The sequence below is a fragment of the Bufo gargarizans genome, chromosome 11 (genome assembly GCF_014858855.1).
Source record: "Bufo gargarizans isolate SCDJY-AF-19 chromosome 11, ASM1485885v1, whole genome shotgun sequence".
Classification (NCBI taxonomy): domain Eukaryota; kingdom Metazoa; phylum Chordata; class Amphibia; order Anura; family Bufonidae; genus Bufo; species Bufo gargarizans.
This window is the reverse complement of record NC_058090.1, coordinates 36,212,136-36,231,105: the sequence shown is the minus strand read 5'-3', so window position 1 is coordinate 36,231,105 and position 18,970 is coordinate 36,212,136. Positions and strand designations below refer to the sequence as shown.

At 44.1% G+C, this 18,970-nt stretch overlaps 1 protein-coding gene across 1 annotated transcript in view; it reads left to right on the top strand.

The window, feature by feature from the left end:
* Nucleotides 1-11,960, top strand: part of ATG14 (autophagy related 14) — a 37,847-nt gene extending 25,887 nt beyond the window's left edge. The window contains exons 5-10 of the mRNA XM_044271742.1: nt 3,819-4,056; nt 5,165-5,394; nt 6,298-6,415; nt 8,334-8,424; nt 9,412-9,497; nt 10,935-11,960. Coding sequence (XP_044127677.1) covers nt 3,819-4,056; nt 5,165-5,394; nt 6,298-6,415; nt 8,334-8,424; nt 9,412-9,497; nt 10,935-11,241 — 1,070 coding nt within the window. The 3' untranslated portion in view covers nt 11,242-11,960. The remainder of the gene's footprint in view (nt 1-3,818; nt 4,057-5,164; nt 5,395-6,297; nt 6,416-8,333; nt 8,425-9,411; nt 9,498-10,934) is intronic.
* Nucleotides 11,961-18,970: the final 7,010 nt, after the last annotated feature.

Sequence of the window (18,970 nt, the reverse complement as noted above, 5' to 3'; positions counted from 1 at the left end):
GTGCTACCCCACTGGTGACGGAGACCTGACCACCATTACTGATCCTTGTGACGATGACCTTTCAATACTGACCCCTGTGGTACCCCACTGGGGACGGTGACCCTTCGATACTGACCCCTGTGGTACCCCACTGGTGACGATGACCTTTCAATACTGACCCCTGTGGTACCCCACTGGTGACGGTGACCTGACTACCATTACTGATCCTTGTGACGATGACCTTTCAATACTGACCCTTGTGGTACCCCACTGGTGACGGTGACCCTTCGATACTGAACCCTGTGGTACCCTACTGGTGATGGTGACCCAATCAGAGTGTACCGTTAATAACCACCCTACATTTTCTGCCAGTCTAAGGAGACATATAGTATAATTAGTATTACATGTTGTTTCTCTATGTATTCTGCGTGATGTGTGGGTTACAACCACTTGACTTCCTGTCTTGGTGACCACGACGTGACTATATTTGGTTACATGCACAGAGATAGTCTCTAGTAGTCTTCCTCTTCTGGACACCAAAGCTTATCAGAAAGCTCTTGAAAAGCTGAAACCTTGTTAGGACATAAACCTACCAGTCATGGTGGGGAACATGAAGGAGCGAGACTGATTGTTAGATCCAAAGCGCTCATGGCATGAAAGCGTGACATCATACATGTTTTCATACAACACGCCACATGCTGTAACATGCAGTGGAGGAGAGAAGTTCTCTCCAGTATTGATCACACCTCGTTTGTGTTGCCACCTATGATTACGTCTCTGATTACTTAATACATGGAGGTTATTTTTGTATACTGTATAATAATAAGACACCACAGTCCTTGATTATTAGGTCGTACACTGTGCGCACCCATTTCTTTTGTCCGACGGGGCCCCTGAATAAACGGATCACAGGACATCCCGCCGCGCGGTCCCCAGTGATCATCTGGAATCTATGGGGAATCCAGGCAATATGTGATCAGTGTAGTCATCTGTGGCTTTCTCTGCGGACCAAAGATTATAATGTATGAAAGGTGTTCTCTCAAGGGGGAACTCTACCTTTTTAATCTATTAAAATGGTCTTTGCTAAAACTGTAAAGTCACATGCCCTTAACGCCCAGCACCCGCCTGATTCGCGGCAGGGGTCGGGCAGTCAATGATGGCCGGAACCCTGCTGTATGCATCGGTGAAATCACCGATGCCGGCACATTAACCCCTGCACGGCCATGGTCAGCGCTGACTGCGGCACGTGCGATGTCCGTGCAGGGAGGAAGCAGCCATCGGGTCCCTATGCTGCTGTGACTGGGACCCGATTGCAGGGAAGGCAGCTTGATGCCTTTCTTATGCATTGTGGCTGCCTTTCGGGGAGAGCCTGTGAGATCCAGCCCCCTGGATCTCACAGGCTGTAAGCGTATTACAGTGGTTATACACTTACAGCCAATGCATCACAATACACAAGTATTGTGATGCATTGTAAAGGGGATCAGACCCCCAAAAGTTAAATTCCAAGAGTGGGACAAAAAAAAGCAAAAAAAAGTATTTTCCCCAAAATAAAGTAAAAAAAATAAAAAAGTTTACATATTGGGTATCGCAGTGTCCGTATCGACCGGCTCTATAAAAATATCACATGACATAACCATTCAGGTGAACACAGTACAAAAATTAAATAAAAACTGTGCTAAAGCTTTTTTTCTTTTTTTGGTCACCTTTACATCACTAAAAGTGCAACACCAAGTGATTTAAAAAGGCATATGCCCCCCAAAAGAATACCAATCTAACCGTCATCTCATCCCGTAAAAAATTATATCATACCTAAGACAATCGCCTAAAAACTGAAAAAACGATGGCTCTCCGACTATGTAGACACTAAAACATGATATTTTTTTGTTTCAAAACTGATATAATTGTGTAAAACTTACATAAATAAAAAAAAGTATACATATTAGGTATTGCCACATCCGTAACGACCTACTCTATAAAAATATTACATGACCTAACCCTTTTAGGTGAACACCGTAAAAATAAAAACTGTGTCAAAAAAGCTATTTGTCACCTTACATCACAAAAAGTCATACGCATCCCAAAATAGTACCAATCAAACCGTCATCTCATCCTGCAAAAAATGAGACCCTACCTGAGGCAATCTCCCCCCCCAAAAAAATAGGGCTCTCCGAATATGGAGACACTGAAACATGATTTTATCTTTATTTATTTTTTATTCAAAAATGCTGTTATTGTGTAAAACATAAATTTTAAAAAGTATACATATTGGGTATCGCAGTGTCCGTAACAACCTGCTCTATAAAAATACCACATGATCTAACCTGTCAGATAAACATTGTAAATAACAAAAAATAAAAACTGTGCCAAAACACGGTTTTTGTTATCTTCCCTCACAAAAAGTGTAATATAAAGCAACCAAAAATCATATGTACCTTAAAATAGTACCAACAGAACTGCCACCTTATCCCGTTGTTTCCAAAATTGAGTCTCTTCTTGGAGTTTCTACTCTAGGGGTGCATCAGGGGGTCTTCAAATGTGACATGGCAACTTAAAATTATCCCAGTAAAATCTGCCTTCCAAAAACCATATGGTGTTCCTTTCCTTCTGCGCCCTGCAGTGTGCCTGTACAGCAGTTTACGACCACATATGGGGTGTTTATGTAAACTACAGAATCAGAGCAATAAATATTGAGTTTTGTTTGGCTGTCAAAATGGAAAAATCTGCCAAAGTGAAATTCTGAAATTTTATCTCCATTTTCCATTAATTCTTGTGGAACACCTAAAGGGTTAACAAAGTTTGTAAAATCAGTTTTGAATACCTTGAGGGGTGTGGTTTCTAAAATTTTTTTTTTTTTTTTTTTTTTTTTTTTTTTTTTTCTATTTCACTACTGTTATGAAGTACAATGTGACAAGAAAACTGTCTCCAAATGGCCTGGATAAGTAAAAGTGTTTTAAAGTTATCACCACATAAAGTGACACAAAATGCCTAAAATGGCTTGGGCAGAAAGGTGAAAAATGGCTTGGTTCTGAAAGAGGTAAAGGAGTTGTACCGCTAATGTATACCACCCAACGGGTATCGCTGTTTTATCACTATCCACAAAAACCACCATTTATCAAAACTGCCTTATTCTAAAGTTGTTATCCTACCATTATTTTCATTTTCTGTTGGTTGCGTCCTGTAGTGGAGACTTGTAACACAGGACGCACATGCTCACAGCGATTCTTTTCCTGTCCTTCAATGTCATGGATGGACAGACAGACAGACAAACGTAATGCGGAATTTTGCTCTAACACAAGTTTCTTCTGTTATAAATCCAGTTAGACAGAACATTTTGAGTATGTGGAGGTAGAAAATGATCTGGTTAGTGTCACAAGCAAATCTACCAGGAAGTAGGATTGACCCTGGGTTCACACCTGAGCGTTCGCGATGGAGCGCTCTGTATGCGCGATTGTACCGGCGTTTGCAATCGCGCATACAGAGACAAGCGAACGCCCATTGTCGCGCGTTCCCGAAAGTCTATGCACGGGAACTCGCGACAAAACGCCCCAAAGAAGCTCAAGAACTTTTTTGAGCGTAGGGCGTTTTTCAGCGCGTTCAAATGCGCTGTAAAACGCTCAAGTGTGAACCAGGGCCATAGGGAAGCATTGGTTTTCATGTGTTGAGCGTTTTACAGCGCGTTTGAACGCGCTGTAAAACGCTCAGGTGTGAACCCAGCGTTAAGCATGGGAGATGAGAGAGAACTGCAAATGAGCAATCTAAGGAGAAATGGGGCCTAGAGTACGTGAAAAGCAGTTTATGGCACAACTCCTTTTAAGTTTCCTTTTTATTTTTCTTTGTAGATTCTGAACTTCTTTCCAAGTCAAAAAAGTACAACCAAGAACTTTACCTCAGGAGTCATAGGCATCAGGAGAAGAAGGAGAAGATTCAGAGGAGGAACCATAAGCTCAGCGTGGTAGTGGAGAAAAGGAACAAAGATTTAAAGAGCCGACACGCAGAGTTGGCAAGTCTTCGGCGGTCACATATCCTGGAGCTGACTTCAGTTATATTCCCCATAGGGGAAGTCAAAAATGTAACAAGGTAACCCCCAGAGCTTGATGCCTCCATCTGTATAATGCTTGTTCTCACATGATCTAGGAGCTCTAGGTGGTGCCAGTGACCTTTCGGCACCTGGCGTGCTATTGACCGTCCAACGGTGACAGCGAGCTACAGCTCTATGGTCCTAATAATGCAGACCTTCATATATGCTCTTGAACGTTAAAAGGGTTAACCCATCTGGGACATGGATGGCCTATCGCTAGGATATTCCATCAATGTCTGATAGGCACAGGTCCCGTGTCTGGGACCCACTCCTCTCTACAAAATGGGACCCTCAAAGTGAACAGAGAGTAGCTGCACATGCGCGGCCACCTTTTCTGCTATGGGAGTTCTGAAAATAGACGGCAGTGCCATGAAGGAGTATGGCGAGATGGCTATGCTAGTGCGTTGTGCTCTCCATTCACCGTTATGAGACTTCCAAAAATAGCCGAGTGCGCTCACTCGTCTATTTTCAGAACTTCCAAAGTAATGAATGGACTTGGGGGGGGGGGGGGGGGGCGGGTGGGGCTGTTATCTAGATAGTTTAGGCTCCTACCTCTGGGATTTGCTCCTATCTGACATTGATGACCTGTCATCAGTGTCCCAAATGGGCCAACCCCTTTAAGAAGAGGGCCTTGTAGGGCAATGCACAAAGGTTGTGCAGCTCAGTGCTAAGGAGCTGTGAAGGCTCTATGGGGCCACGTACAGGCCATAGTAGTGAGCTGTATGGGGTCTGGTGGGTACCGAATGTACAGAGCAGTGCTTCAAGGGGAGAATGCTTCTATGCATATGGAGTCCAGATGCATAAAAGGCACACAGAGGTACAGCAGAGGCCCAATGTACCTGTGCAAAGCAGAGCTGTACTATGACCATGTGCATGATCCCTGATGCTACTTGTGCACAATAATCCACAACAGGAGGACCACACACGGGGCCCGACTATCACAAGGCCTCTTAACCAGTGACAACAGAACACTGGTTTAGTAAAATTGGTTAACAGTATAACATTTGGTTAGCCCTATTGTTTTTTGTACTTGGATTATTGTATACCGCACATTTCTGGAGCAAGAATGTGTGCAAATTGTGTCATTTTGTGATCATCTCTTGTCAGGGATCCAGACGATGTTTCATTCGAGAACGACAATGCAATGACCTCTAGCACTGTGAGTAAACTGGCCGAAGCCCGCAGGACCACTTACCTTTCTGGACGATGGGTGTGTGATGATCACAACGGAGATAGCAGCATTAGTATCGCCGGACCCTGGATCACTCTGCCCAACAATGGGGATTACTCTGCGTACTACAACTGGGTGGAGGAGAAGAAGACCACGCCCGGGCCTGGTAATGACTGCTGCCGTTTGGGTGGATGGAAACGTATTCATTCAGCAATTTCTACACCTCACAAAATTATCGCAGGGGCTAGAAAGACTTTAAGGGAACGTTATCGTCTCCCTGCGCCTCCTGATTTCTTGGGTACAAAAAGTAGCAAAACTTGTGACTTGCAACTTTTTAGACATCATTGAGACAAAATTATTGCAAGTGAAGTTTTTATCCAACCCCTATAAGGACACTCCTCCCCCTTAATGCCCGGGGCCCTCATATAGGTTATACTTGCCCCTCTCCCCGGCACACGCATTGCTTCTGATCCCCTCATAGGCCGCCACTGCATCTCCCTGTCGTGCGGATCAAAACATCTGGCGACCGGGGGGGGACCAATAGCGGGCCCTCCTAGCACCCTGGGTGATGCGGCAGCGGCCATCAGAAGAGACGCGGATGCCGGAGCAGGGTAAGTATAATCTATATGAGGGCCCCGGGCGTTGGGAGTGTCATTCTAGGAGTTGGATAAGCCCTTTAATCAACCATCCGAGGATAGGAGATTAATGTTAGATCTCTGGGTGTTTCACCATTACTATCCCCATCATCCTGAGAAATGTGGGTTCCCGTACCCCATCTCTCAATGGAGCTCTAGTGCGAACGTCTGCGCACATCTTCATTCACTTCTAGGGGACTGATCTAGACTGTGCTCCCATACAAGTGAATGAAGGGGTGGACTGTCGCACTGCTGCTCCCTGCAGAAAGGGGACTTGAAAACCCCGGATCTTGGGGTTGCTGGTGTCCGAGCTGTCAGACCCCCAACAATGTGACATTTATGATCTAACCTGTTGATAGGTGATAGTTTTCATGGGAAAAAACCATTTTAAGAAGACATGACATTGTTCTTTTTTTTTTTTTGCCTTTTTGCAGACATGGAACACAATAATCCGGCGTACACGATCAGCGCAGCGTTGTGCTATGCAACGCAGCTCGTCAACACTCTGTCACATATATTAAATGTCAGCCTTCCACGAAAGCTGTATAATAGGCAAGTATACACCCTGTGGTAGGAAAACAAGCGTGCTGTGACTAATATGGCTTATTTGTTGTTTTAGTTTATACCCTCAGAGCTGCGCTCATTTATACATGCTTCATGATATGAGCCACACAAGACCTGATCTAGCGGTGAACAATGTTTACCTTTCTGTTTGTAATACAGGAGCGAGCCATGGTCTCAACTGTATTTTCACACTCTGTTCACATGACTGTTTAGAGCAGGCATGATCAACCTGCGGCCCTCCAGCTGTTGTAAAACTACAACTCCCACAATGCCATGCTGTAGGCTGTTTGGGCATGCTGGGAGTTGTAGTTTTGCAACAGCTGGAGGGCCGCAGGTTGAGCATGCCTGGAACTTTAGAGGCTTTTTCTGGGTTTCCATCACTTTTAAGAGGAAGAATGGTGGAGCAAGCAATGACAGAATCCCAAGACGGCCCCTATTAAAGTCAGTGGGGTTCATCAGTGACCATTTAAAAGCCATGATGCTATTGTGAGCATGACCTTAAAGGCTTACTCCCATCTCAGCCCTTCATAGTAAGTGCCGGCCAGAGATGGCTGGAGTTATGGAAACATCCAAGCCGGCTGTGCTCTGCGCACAAACCGCGTAGCTCACTGCTATGGGAGCTACAGAAACTAGAGCGAGACTGCTCTGCCACCCCGGCCAGCGCTTATGAGGTTTAGTCCGATCTCATCACTGAAAGGCTGAGATGGGATTACTCCTTCAAGAGGCCCGAAGACCTATTAGAAGACGTTGAAAATATTTTTTTATTTAAAGGGAACCAGTCATCAACTTCATGATGCCCATACTAACGGCAGTATAAAGTAGAGACAGGTGAGTTGATTTCAGCGGTCTGTCATTTATAAGTTAAAAGTAAGTGGTTGCCGAGAACCAACATCACAATCATTGCAGACTGGGCCTGGAAAAGAGTCCCGGCCACCTGAGAAGAGTCCTGGTTATTCATGATCTCCTGCTGATGGCTGACAGTCTTCTACCTAGTTGTCTCCCTTTCTCTCTAGGAGAGAACTGCCAATCATCAGCAGATGGGGAGAGAGCAGGAGATTAGGAATAACCAGGACTCTTCTCAGGTGGCCGTGACACTTTTCCAGGCCTGGGCTGCAGTGATTATGATGCTGGTTCTCAGCAACCACTTACTTTTAGCTCATGAGTGACACACCGCTGACATCAGCATTTCTGTCACTATTTTATACTGCCCTCAGTGAGGTTCCCTTTAAGGTTCCCTTTAAGGTGTACCTGTATGGTACAGAACCATCAATGTCTATGGGACCATAATGTACCTACGTAGGCATCGGATGTTATACCGAAGATGATTTTTTCCTGTTTGAAGACAAAAACAGTGAAGGAAATGTACACCTTTTTGGGCGCTTTTATTTTTATAATTGCATTTTACTCATTCTGGGCTACAAAATCTTTTTTTTTTTTTTTTTTTTTTTGTCATAAGGTCTTTATTAAAAATATTTAGCTGTTTCTGAGATACAAGGGTTAAAAATCAGTCTGTTTGCAAGCATTTTGTGCTTTCTTTAAATCCCCGGCTCATGTGTTTGTACCTCTGACCTCATAAACACTCATTATAGCTCAACTATCACACCGATAAGAATATGGCTTAAATAAATGTTTCAGGTCAGAAGATCAGAGATGAGAATTACACATGATCAGCCAGATGATGTGATTTGAAGAAAACACAAAATGACTGCTAGCAATCAGACTAATTTTTAACCCTTGTATCCCAGAAATGGCTGAACATTGAAAAAATAATATGTAGCCTAAGATGAGTAAAAGGCCATCATAAAAAAAAAAGCCCCCAACGGTGTGCATAGCCTTAAAATAAAAAATAAATAAATAAAAATGGCATTGCTGACAAAATTTCCTTATTCTTTCTGGGTTTTCATAGTGAATTTTGTGGTGAGAATTTGAGCCGGTGGAAGTTTAATCGTGCAGTGAATAAGCTGAACTCCAACATCCTCTACCTGTGCTTTTCTCAGGTCGGTATAAGTGTCTGTCTTCTAATCGTATTATTATTGTAATAAGTGGCATATTCCGAGCACCTATGAAAACAGAATGGTGCTTATGTATGGATAGAAAGACATTGGTAATGAATATATAACCGTAATGGCACATTGGTATTTCATGAGCAATATATGCATTTATTAATGGGGTTTCCGTTTTTTTTTTTTTTTATTTTTTTTTTTTTTTTTTTTTTTATACTGATTATCTATCTTTGGATAGGTCATCAGCATCTAATAGGTGGGGTCACCCGCCGATCAGCTGTTTAAGAAGGCAGTGAATGGGGCTGAGCTGCGTTCAGGCCATGTGACATAGTCGTGACATCACTGGCCTGTGGGAAATGGCAAGGAGCACCGCTGCCTTCTCAAACAGCTGATTGGCGGGGATCCCAGGTGTTGGACCCTGCTGATCAGATGCTGATGACATATCCAACGATAGATCATCAGTAAGAAAAAGGTAGACACTTTTAAGGCCACATTCGCACAACTTTAAAAAAAGGCAAAACGCTCCATTTTTTTTTAGCAGACTTTTTTCCACTAACATCTTTCTGAATAATGGACGTTAAAAACAAAATGAAAATGGTCAGAATAGGACATTATTCACTGGCCATCAAAAGAAATGCCATGTGAAACACCCCCATAGACTACCATTGTAGTGTGAATGTAGCCTTAGACCCGTGCTCAGCAACCTTCAGCACTCCATCTTTTGTGAAACTATAATTCCCAGCATGCTCTATTCATTTCTATGGGAGTTCTGATAAGACCAGAGCTAGTATGCATGCTGGGAGTTGTAGTTTCACAACAACCGGAGTGCCGGAGGTGGCCTACCCCTGCCTTAGACGGACCATTCAGGAGAGCTGATGGGGGGGCCCCCTGAAACATACAGGTACTTCAGTGGTTTGTCTTGGGAGGTATTTTTTGCTTTCTTGTATGCTGTAAGGTAAAATAGCTCCATTTCTTCTGCAGCACGTGGACTTGGATCTTCTGCATCCACTACATACTCTCAGGAACCTCATGTACTTGGTTAGTTCAGACAGTGAAAACCTGGGCAGGTGAGCCTGAAATCTTTGCTTTCCAGTGTCCTCATTGTACGGCAGTGACGCGGTGTTAGCACAGTGTCCGTTGTGTGGAGCTGGAAGGTGCTCTCCGAGCTCCTTCACACTGTAACTACTTGTCCTTCATGTACAGCTGCCCGCAGCTTAGACAACCAAGACTGTTTGTACTTCTGAAGGGAGGTGGACTTTGTTTTGGACTCCAAATAAGTTTTTTAGGGGACTTTTAGATTTGGGGGATAATGCTTTGGAACAATTTCCACACTACAGTAATATTGGTCTTAAGGACCAACATCAGTGTAGCAGTTTTCTGCATGTGTCATGATTTTTACAGCATTTTTATTATGAATAGAGCAGGTCTTTTTTTTTAATCATTTTTCCAAGCAGTTCTTATTTATTTTTAGGTTTATAAGTTGAAAAATAGTAAAAATTAGCTTTTTAAATTATAGCTATTTTTGTAGTAATATCCTACGTTATTTGTGCTGATCTAGAGATGGGAGAGTGGGAAATTACAGGTCTCATTCCTGTTCTTTCTTACTTTACCACAGCAATTGGGGTGGGGAACAATTTTTTTGGAGTGAGACCCCCAGTTATAGGAGGCTGCTGCTGAGTATTGCCCAGTTGCAGTCACTCTTGTCTGGTAAGACTCGGCAGCAGCCTCCTAGTACCGCCATTCCAGCAATCATGTGACCTGTCACATGACCACCAGGACAAGTAGAAGCAGCCGCTATTTTATACATGGCGCACAATAAGCGCTCTGTGTGTGAGAACAGAAGACAGAAGCAGCAAAAAAAAACGCTCCCATCTTCTCTTTAGAGTCACGGTTGTCTTTGATTGTTCTTGCCACTGGCTAAAGCCTCCAGGTATGCTGTGGCTTTTAAGGACCTGGACTTCTGCCACACATACACAGTGGATAATCCTTAAAGTAGCACTCCCGCAAAAAGCTTTATTCTCTGACCTGTTAGAAAGGTACATGATGTAAACTGTAGTGAAGGTACTCTTACCCGTGACTGTATTTGTAAGTTATCCCCTCCCTTCTGATACTCAGCTGTTTTGTGTGACCAGCACTCTGACTATCCAGAGAACACAGCATCTTATGTGTGGATAGGAAGCCAGTTTGCTATGGGAGCCTCAATGTCAGTCTCATAGGCATGAATAGAGAAGTCCTGTGTCAGTTGGAGATCAGAGTGCTGGTCACATGACAAGGCTGAGGAACAGAAGGGAGGTTATAACTCACAAATGCAGTCACGGGTAAGAAGATTACCTTCACTACAGTTTACCTTATGTACCTTTCTAACAGGCCAGAGAGTCTAAATTTTTGTGGAGGTGCTTCTTTAACCAGTTTGTTTTCTCAAGAACCCTGTTCCATGCGTGTAGTCTCTCCATTAGAGCGGATGAACCTGACAGAATTAAGATTTTCCATCTTCTGTTCAATAGGTCTGGACCTTTTGAAATTAGCGCCGATCTTGAAGACTCTATGGAATTCGTAGATCCCAGCGGGGCTGGCGAGAGCGATGAAAGTGGAGATGAGCACATAAGCGATGAAGAGACAGACCTCGGCACTGACTGGGAAAATCTACCGAGTCCCAAGTTTTGCGACATCCCCTCCCAAGCAGCGGAGATGCAGGAGAGCGAGAGCACCATGATGTCTCAGCCCATCGCCAGCAGCAGCGCTGGGGGCATGATCTCCTCTGCCGCCGCCTCCGTCACCTCTTGGTTGAAGGCGTACACCGGACATCGCTGACTTAGCTCTGCAGGACACACACATGGCATTACCTCTCCTGTCACTGACTTTTTTTACACAGGCAAGATAAGTAGTTTGGCTCATGTCAGAGAACAAACTTTCTATAGGCCTTTTTGTTTGTTTTTGTGCACAGATGGGACGACACAGATTACCGCTTGGTTTCATAATTGGGGATATATCCTTTGCGCTCCATGTGCTACCTACCTGCACCTGACCCAGGAGTGCTGAACATGTCGTAGAAGTTTTGTGTTTTTTTTTTTTCTCCTTGCCTAAATTTACAATTTCAAATGTAATGTGAACAGAGCCCTTTTAGACATTATCACTTTCTAAAATACGCCCAGGGTAGCAGAATGGGTGCACTCATGGCAGCCAACCTAAAGGAAAGAGGAGGATCATGTTGCTTAGGTTTAGGTGAGCAGCTTCTTCCAGGTTTACTCCTCAGCTAGTGCCTCACGTTACCTGCACCAAAATCCCTCTAGCAAAAGCCAGTTGTGTTTGGCCGTGTGCACGGAGCACAGGGAGATGTCGGGGGTCATAGATTGATAGCACAGCCAGGCTATTCCATATGTAAAGGAACGGAACTTGCAGCTTCATATGGATCTTAAAGGGAATATGCCCGTCTGCACGATGTCTTAGATTTGCAACTGTTGCATGATGCCGATTTGAGTTTGATTCAAGAATCCAATAGTAGAGATGAGCGAACTTCTGTTTTAAGTTCGGCGTCTAAAGTTCGGCTTCCGGTTAGCGGAGAATCCCGATCTGGATCCGGATATGGATTCCGACTTCCGTTGTGGTCCGTGGTAGCGGAATCAATAATCGGCCATTATTGATTCCGCTACCACGGACCACAACGGAAGTCTGAATCCATATCCGGAACCATATCGGGATTCTCCGCTAACCGGAAGCCGAACTTTAGACGCCGAACTTAAAACAGAAGTTCGCTCATCTCTATCCAATAGTTCTTAATCATGGAACCCGCTTTTTTGATCAGTTTTGGCAGTTTTTTTTTAAAAAATATTTATAATTGCATTTTGTTTTGGTTTTGTTTTTTACTCCACTCTGTCTTCAAAATGTACTATAGCATTGTTATGGTTGTATTCCTTAAAGGGGTATTCTAGCTTCAGGAACTGGCCAGTACTGTGCTGTACCCAAACAAATCTACTTACCTGCTGCCTTCCAGTTTCAGGACTGTACACATCTGGTCCTATCAGTGGTCTCCTCTGTGACTTGACCCAACAGTGCCATGACTCCGTTCCGCTGTGTCCAGACCTTGCACTGGAAGCATGGCAGGAAGCAGGCGAGAGGATTTCTTTCTTTAGGTAGTTTGGTACACCATAGTACTGATAAATTGTTAAAAGTTGGAATTTCTCCTCAAAATACATATTTGGATTGTAGTGGAATGAGGAATAGAAAAGTCTAGAATACATTTACATAAACTGTAATGAGCTGTACAGTCCCCTACATCCTTATGCATTTTCCCAGGCCGCCTGGAGCGACAAGTATGCCATCAGTGAATGGCCACAATGAACTTGGTGTCTGCCTCTTCCCCTAGTGGGAGGAGTCATGTGCCAAATAACTTGTCCCTCCCACGAGGACTGGTGCCTTACACCCAGCTCAGCAACAGTAGTAGAGGGATGATGAGTGTGGGGGATGCCAGATATTATTTGCAGTGTCTCTCGAGGGAATTTTATTTTATTTTTTAACTCCTCCACTATGTAAATACTTGTAAAGGATCTGATTTTATTTTTATAGCTGTTCTTTTTATTTGCAGCTAGCACCACGTTTCACGATAATGGGACGTTTTGCTTTCTATGGTTATTCTGTAGATGACGTCTTTGTCTCTGTCCTCTGAACCTTAGGTACGTTGTAGCGTGTAGGTGCAGATTGTGAAGGCTGTGCCATATCCAAGCTTCTGCCTTAGGTACCAGCACTCAGGGTTGTAAACTGCAGCCACCTGTCAGTCAGGTGCTAGACTGGGGCTGGAAACTTTGCAGCACTCCATCTGTTGCTGGACTACGCTTCCCCTTATGCTTTTCCCAAGATTTAAATGTCTCTCCTATTCACAAGATAGGTGGAACCCCTACTGATCACAAAAACTGGTGTCCTGGGTTCCCCTGTATGGAGCATCAGTCAAGCATGCGCACACGCCTCCATGAGAGGAGCAAAGTTATAGCGCTTGGCTATCTCAGTCAGTCCTGTAGAGATAAATGGAGTTGCGGCGTGCATGCTTGACCTCTGCCCCATTCATATGAGGAAGAACAGGACCCCCAGTGATTGTGAGGTCTCAGCTGGTTGGTCCCCCAGCGGTCAGACTCTATCCTCTAACCGGTGGATAGGGGGGATAAGTTTAAACCTTAGGACAACCCCTTTAAAATTATCCCAGCACATGTAGTTCGATCACAGCTGGAGCGCCGAGGGGTGACAGGCCTAGCGCTAGATCCATCCAATGAATCTGGCTTGTAGGCGCTATATAAAATGCTAGCATGTCTTCTTCATGTTGGCTGTAGTCCCGATACTGTGTGACATGTCATCGATGATGTCTCTGCTCGTTTAACTCTGCAATAAAGTATTTATTTCCACCTTTGATAGGAGGCAACGTGACTCTGGCTTATTTGTGCTGTGAAGAAATGTACGTGGAATATTGCAATGTTATTACAGAGGGAGCAGTCACCATGAGATGTATACCAGGAACTAGTGACATCAGCGAGGCAGCAGGCAGATCGGCATGTGTCTCGGCACTGTCACATTCCTGGATAGTTGACTGTCGGTGATCTCATTAATGTTGATTTATCCACTATATGCCAACCACAGGATGTGGGGGTGGAGGTGTTTTTCAGGGGTTGTTACCTCACCTTAGTATGGATGGCCTAACGAGCTGAAGAGGTGCTGGGTCCATCTAAAAAGAACTTGCAGGGTGACCACAGAAGGGAAAACTTTTCAGACAGCAAGACTTATGGTGCTCCACCAGTCATATACTTCCATTACATTGCATTCGGTGTAGCATGCATGAAATGTCAGATTGCAAAAGACCTCTGTATTCCTCTAGCAGCAAACAGGTACAGTAAGTCCCAAAATATCTCTATGGATGCCCTATTATAGCCCCTTACCACACTGAGCCATAATACGTCCTTATGAACAGGTTATTTCTGTAATAAGGGAGAATTTATCATTGCCCTTGTACTTGGTTAGTTTGCAGACTGGAGTTGACAAAGTTAGCACAACATTTTTCTGGAAGAGCAAAAATATTCTTCTTAGTATTTTCAGCCAAGGAGAAGTACGAAATAAGACGCTAGGCCGTTTTTTTATGTCAACTGAGCCAGATTTTTTATTTATTTTTTGCAGGGTCAATTGTGAGACGCCTTTTTTTGGAGTACATATAACTTATTATTAGGGTGGTAATGGGCTAAAAAGCAGTTCCACCATTTTAATTTTTTTTACTGAAAATTTACGTTCATGTGTCATTACTAATGTTACTGTTAGGCCGAATGCACACGCAGGAGCGCACGGCGTCATTGGTTGCTATGATGCTGTGCGCTTCGTGTGTATTCGGCCTTATTCTGTGGATCAGTAGGATGACAGTGATACCAAATATATATCATATTTTTATGTTATCACATTACTAGAGCCAGAACTCGCTCATTTTTGCTCTGTCATAGGGCGAGATTTAGTTTTCATTGGTACCATTTTTGGGGGTTTAAATAACATTATCTTCATTATACAGGTTCTGGCAACCTGTGTTATATTGTGCGTTTTTTTTTTTTCCTCCTTTGTTTTCCCAAACATTTCTTCTTTTTTGGAGCAATGTAGTGTAAAATCATGCTTAACCCCTTAATGACCACACAGTTTTTTTTAAATTGCATTCTAAGAACCGTAACTTTTTGTTTTTTTAAATCAACGTACCTGTATGAAGTCTTATTTTGCAGGACAAGTTAGTTTTCAATGCATCATTTTGGGAACATGTAATGATTGATTAAAGCCAGGGGTTGTCTGGGTTTAGAGCTGAACCCGGACATACCTCCATTTTCACCCAGGCAGCCCCCCCCTGACTTCAGCATCGGAGCAGTTCATGCTCCAATGCTCTCCTTTGCCCTGCGCTAAATCATGCAGGGCAAAGGCATTTTCAAGAGTTCTGGTGACGAACTGGGCTCTCAGGAAACGCAGGCTCTTTTGTTGACAATAACACACTGCCAGGAGGAAGCTTCTGCCCGGCCGTGTGCTGCTAGGGCAGCGCTAAAGCCCATCCATCAGAGCCAGTGACGTCACCGAACACACGGCCGGGCAGAAGCGTCCTCCTGGCAGTGTGTTATTGTCAACAAAAGAGCCTGCGCGATCTAGTGCAGGGCAAGGGAGCGTATCTGAGCATGAGATGCTCTGATGCAAACAGCAGGGGTGCTGTCTGGGTTCAACGCCAAACCCGGACAACCCCTTTAAGCATATTGGTGGACACTAAGGGAAGGGGTTGTGGCATATTGCTAGGACATGCCACTAGTCAGATAAGTATAGGTCCCACCTCTGTCCAGACTTAGGCTCCCCAAGTGAAGTAGAGCATGCCAGCGCTCAGCTATTTACATTAGTCCCATAGAAGTGAATGGAGGGTGGCTGCGCTTGAGCCGTCCTTCCCTTTGGGACACCCATTCTGGAGATAACAGGTCCCAAAGGTGGTGCTTGCATCTATCTGACAGTCCAACATGAGACAACCCCTTTAAGAGTTATGTACTTTGTAGCTGCCTCATTCAGTACTCTCCCCTTATTACATACATACTGCTGGTTCGGGTATAGATGAAGAACATATCATCAGTGGTAATGTATAATCAGTCAGTGCCAATTACCATGCATGTAATTTATTATCAATCATCTTATGCAAGTCATATCGTCAGGGGAAGCTGAACTAGAGGGATCATGGCTACCTGTTCTGCAGAGGTAGAATTTATTTTAATATATGATGTTATGTAAGGGCAAATAGTCTGGTTTGGACACTGATGGCATTTGTGACCCATCTACACTAGGATATCTTCCGGTGCATAAAGCCAGCTTATCTACAGGTCCTCAGGCACTAGAGAGACTAAAAAGGAAAGAAAGGCTAGTTTTCCTTTTGGCCTGTGTTTAGCCATCATGTGAAGGAGGTTGCTGTTTTTTCACTGTATGGACTAGCACAGGACCAGTCCATTGGAAAGAAGAAAAACAACACTTGTATTGTGCACCATCTGTTAATAGTGGTTTCTATCAATTAACCTTGGGGGCACATTTTTAAAGGGATGGTCTCACCTCTGACAATGAGGGCATAATCACTACAGTATGCCCCCCATTGCCTTATAGGTGTGGGTCTCATCGGTGGAGGACTCCAGTCCGGCCACCACCAAGCGCACTCCCCATAGAAGTGAATGGGAGTGCACTGCGCATGACTGGCCACCGCTCCAATTCACTTCTATAGGCATAACAGAAATAGCTGAGCCAGTGCTCGGCTATTTTCAGAAGCCCCATGGAAAATGAATGGAGGATGCACTGTGCACCCTCCACCCCTTTTGGGGCTCCGTTCTCTATATAGGTGCGGGTACTTGGCCAACTTTAGCTGCTTAGGATTGGTATCAGAGATATGGGCTTTGCCTTGTTTTACCCTGGGTTCACACCTGAGCGTTTTACAGCGCGTTCAAACGCGCTGTAAAACGCTCAAGACATGAAATCCAATGCTTCCCTATGGGAATGGTTCACACCTGGGCGTTTTACAGCGCGTACGAACGCGCTGTAAAACGCCCGACGCTCAAACAAGTACTTGAGCTTCTTTGGGGCGTTTTGACGCGCGTTTGTGGCCATAGGACACTGCAGTCAATGACACAAACGCGCGTTTACTATTACAAAAAACACGCGTTTGCGCAACGCTCAGGTGTGAACCCAGGGTGAAAGCTGGCATTTAGCTACATCAGAAGATATCGCTGTTAGAACATCAGGATGGCAGTGAATGCAACTGAAAGGAAAAGCAGATTTGTTTACGCCTGACTTTATAACTGTCATATCTCCTGCTGCTAATGTTATGATTCTGGTATATTTTTATTTATTTTTTTGAAAGCTCAGGCACAACTGTTAGGTGGTTAATGCCATTTTGAAGGGGCCTACAAGTGTCATTAGGACCAAGAAATGCTAATTATTTGATAGCATGTTGGCAATTCTAGGCCTTGTGCAGACAATCCTATACATTTTGTGGTCCTCAAACCATAGATCTGCAAAATACAGATATTGGCCATGTGCATTCCACCTGTTTCTCAGTCCCATTAGTTATTGTGAATCCTACTCAGAAATCAGGTATAATGGAAAGATTTCCACCTGTTACTTTTATTTTTTTTTTACCTGACCTGGTTTTGGCTCATAAGGGTGCACTCACACGCTCAAATGCAAATCACGGAAACAGGCTGTGTGCGTTCAGCATTTCCACAAAGCCAGCCTTAGGATAGAAAAGCCTATTCTTGTCCGCAATTGCAGACATGCTCTATCCTTTTTTTTTTGCAGCGCTGTGGAACAGAAGTTTACATGAACGGATCCACATCATTCCTGCAAAATTGTGAAACTGATGCAGTCACATACGGTTGTGTGAAGGCACACTAACATGCAAAGAACTGAAGTGTGTAATTTTTACTAAGTAAAACTATACCTCATACAGCTATGGCAAAAAAAACCTGGCCTTTATGGGGTTAATATAAATAAATACACCACATTCACATCTCTTTTCAATGTGCAGATGCTTTGCTCGCCCCAAACTCAGGTCGGGCCCAGCAGTTGGTGACCGGGTGTAACCCAAGAGCAGGAGGGAAGGGTAAGAAAAGCTGTAAGAACATAGACCGGAGCAGATACACAATGGATGGGCTGCAGCACTGAATTATTAATGGAAACACTAGACTTCTGATGTCTTCTCATGCCCCTTGCTAAATAATTAACCTGTTCATATCTGGATGACCCCTAAAAAAAACAACTAAGTGCTCACCAGTGTGTGCATGCCACAATAGATTAGCAGATTACACTGGTGCACACAACACAGTCTGTATACAACCTAATGATATCCTAACACTTGAGGGTAAATCCACCGTGTGAACACACCCTACCCTGACCCATTTCAGAAGCCAACGTGGCAATGACGTTTACAACAGAAGAAACTTTTTCAAAGCCTCTGTGCAGTAGTGATTGGGTTAAGTCCCTCTATGCACAGTTTAGGCTGCGTTCACACTTCAGTTATTGTGAATCTTACTGGACCAGTTGTGCATAATTCCCATACTGCAGTTCTAAATTTAAAAGGGGTTCTCTCACTTCAGTAAATGGCATTTATCCTGTAGAGGCAGTTAATACAAGGCACGTATTGCGATTGTCCATATTGCTTCCTTTGCTGGCTGGATTCATTTTTCCATCACATTATGCACTGCTCATAACCCCCTGTATATGACCACAGCTGCAGCACAGATACGAGGATGCAGGCAGGCCTGCTGCGCATGTGTCCTGGCTAGCACATTTTCCTGTAGTGCGCAAGCACGGCCGTTGCTGCTGGATTGCAGGGTGGACGTAACCCCTCGAAACGAGCAGTGATGGAAAAATGAATCTCTGATGCTCAATAATTATTCAGTAAAGTTGTACATAAAAACTATTAAAGAACACATTAAAGTTAGTGGCATTGACTGAGGGGTAAAGCCACCCAACGGCCCTGTGACAAATGAGCAGTATCTCTTTCTATCCACTTGGAAGGTAAGAA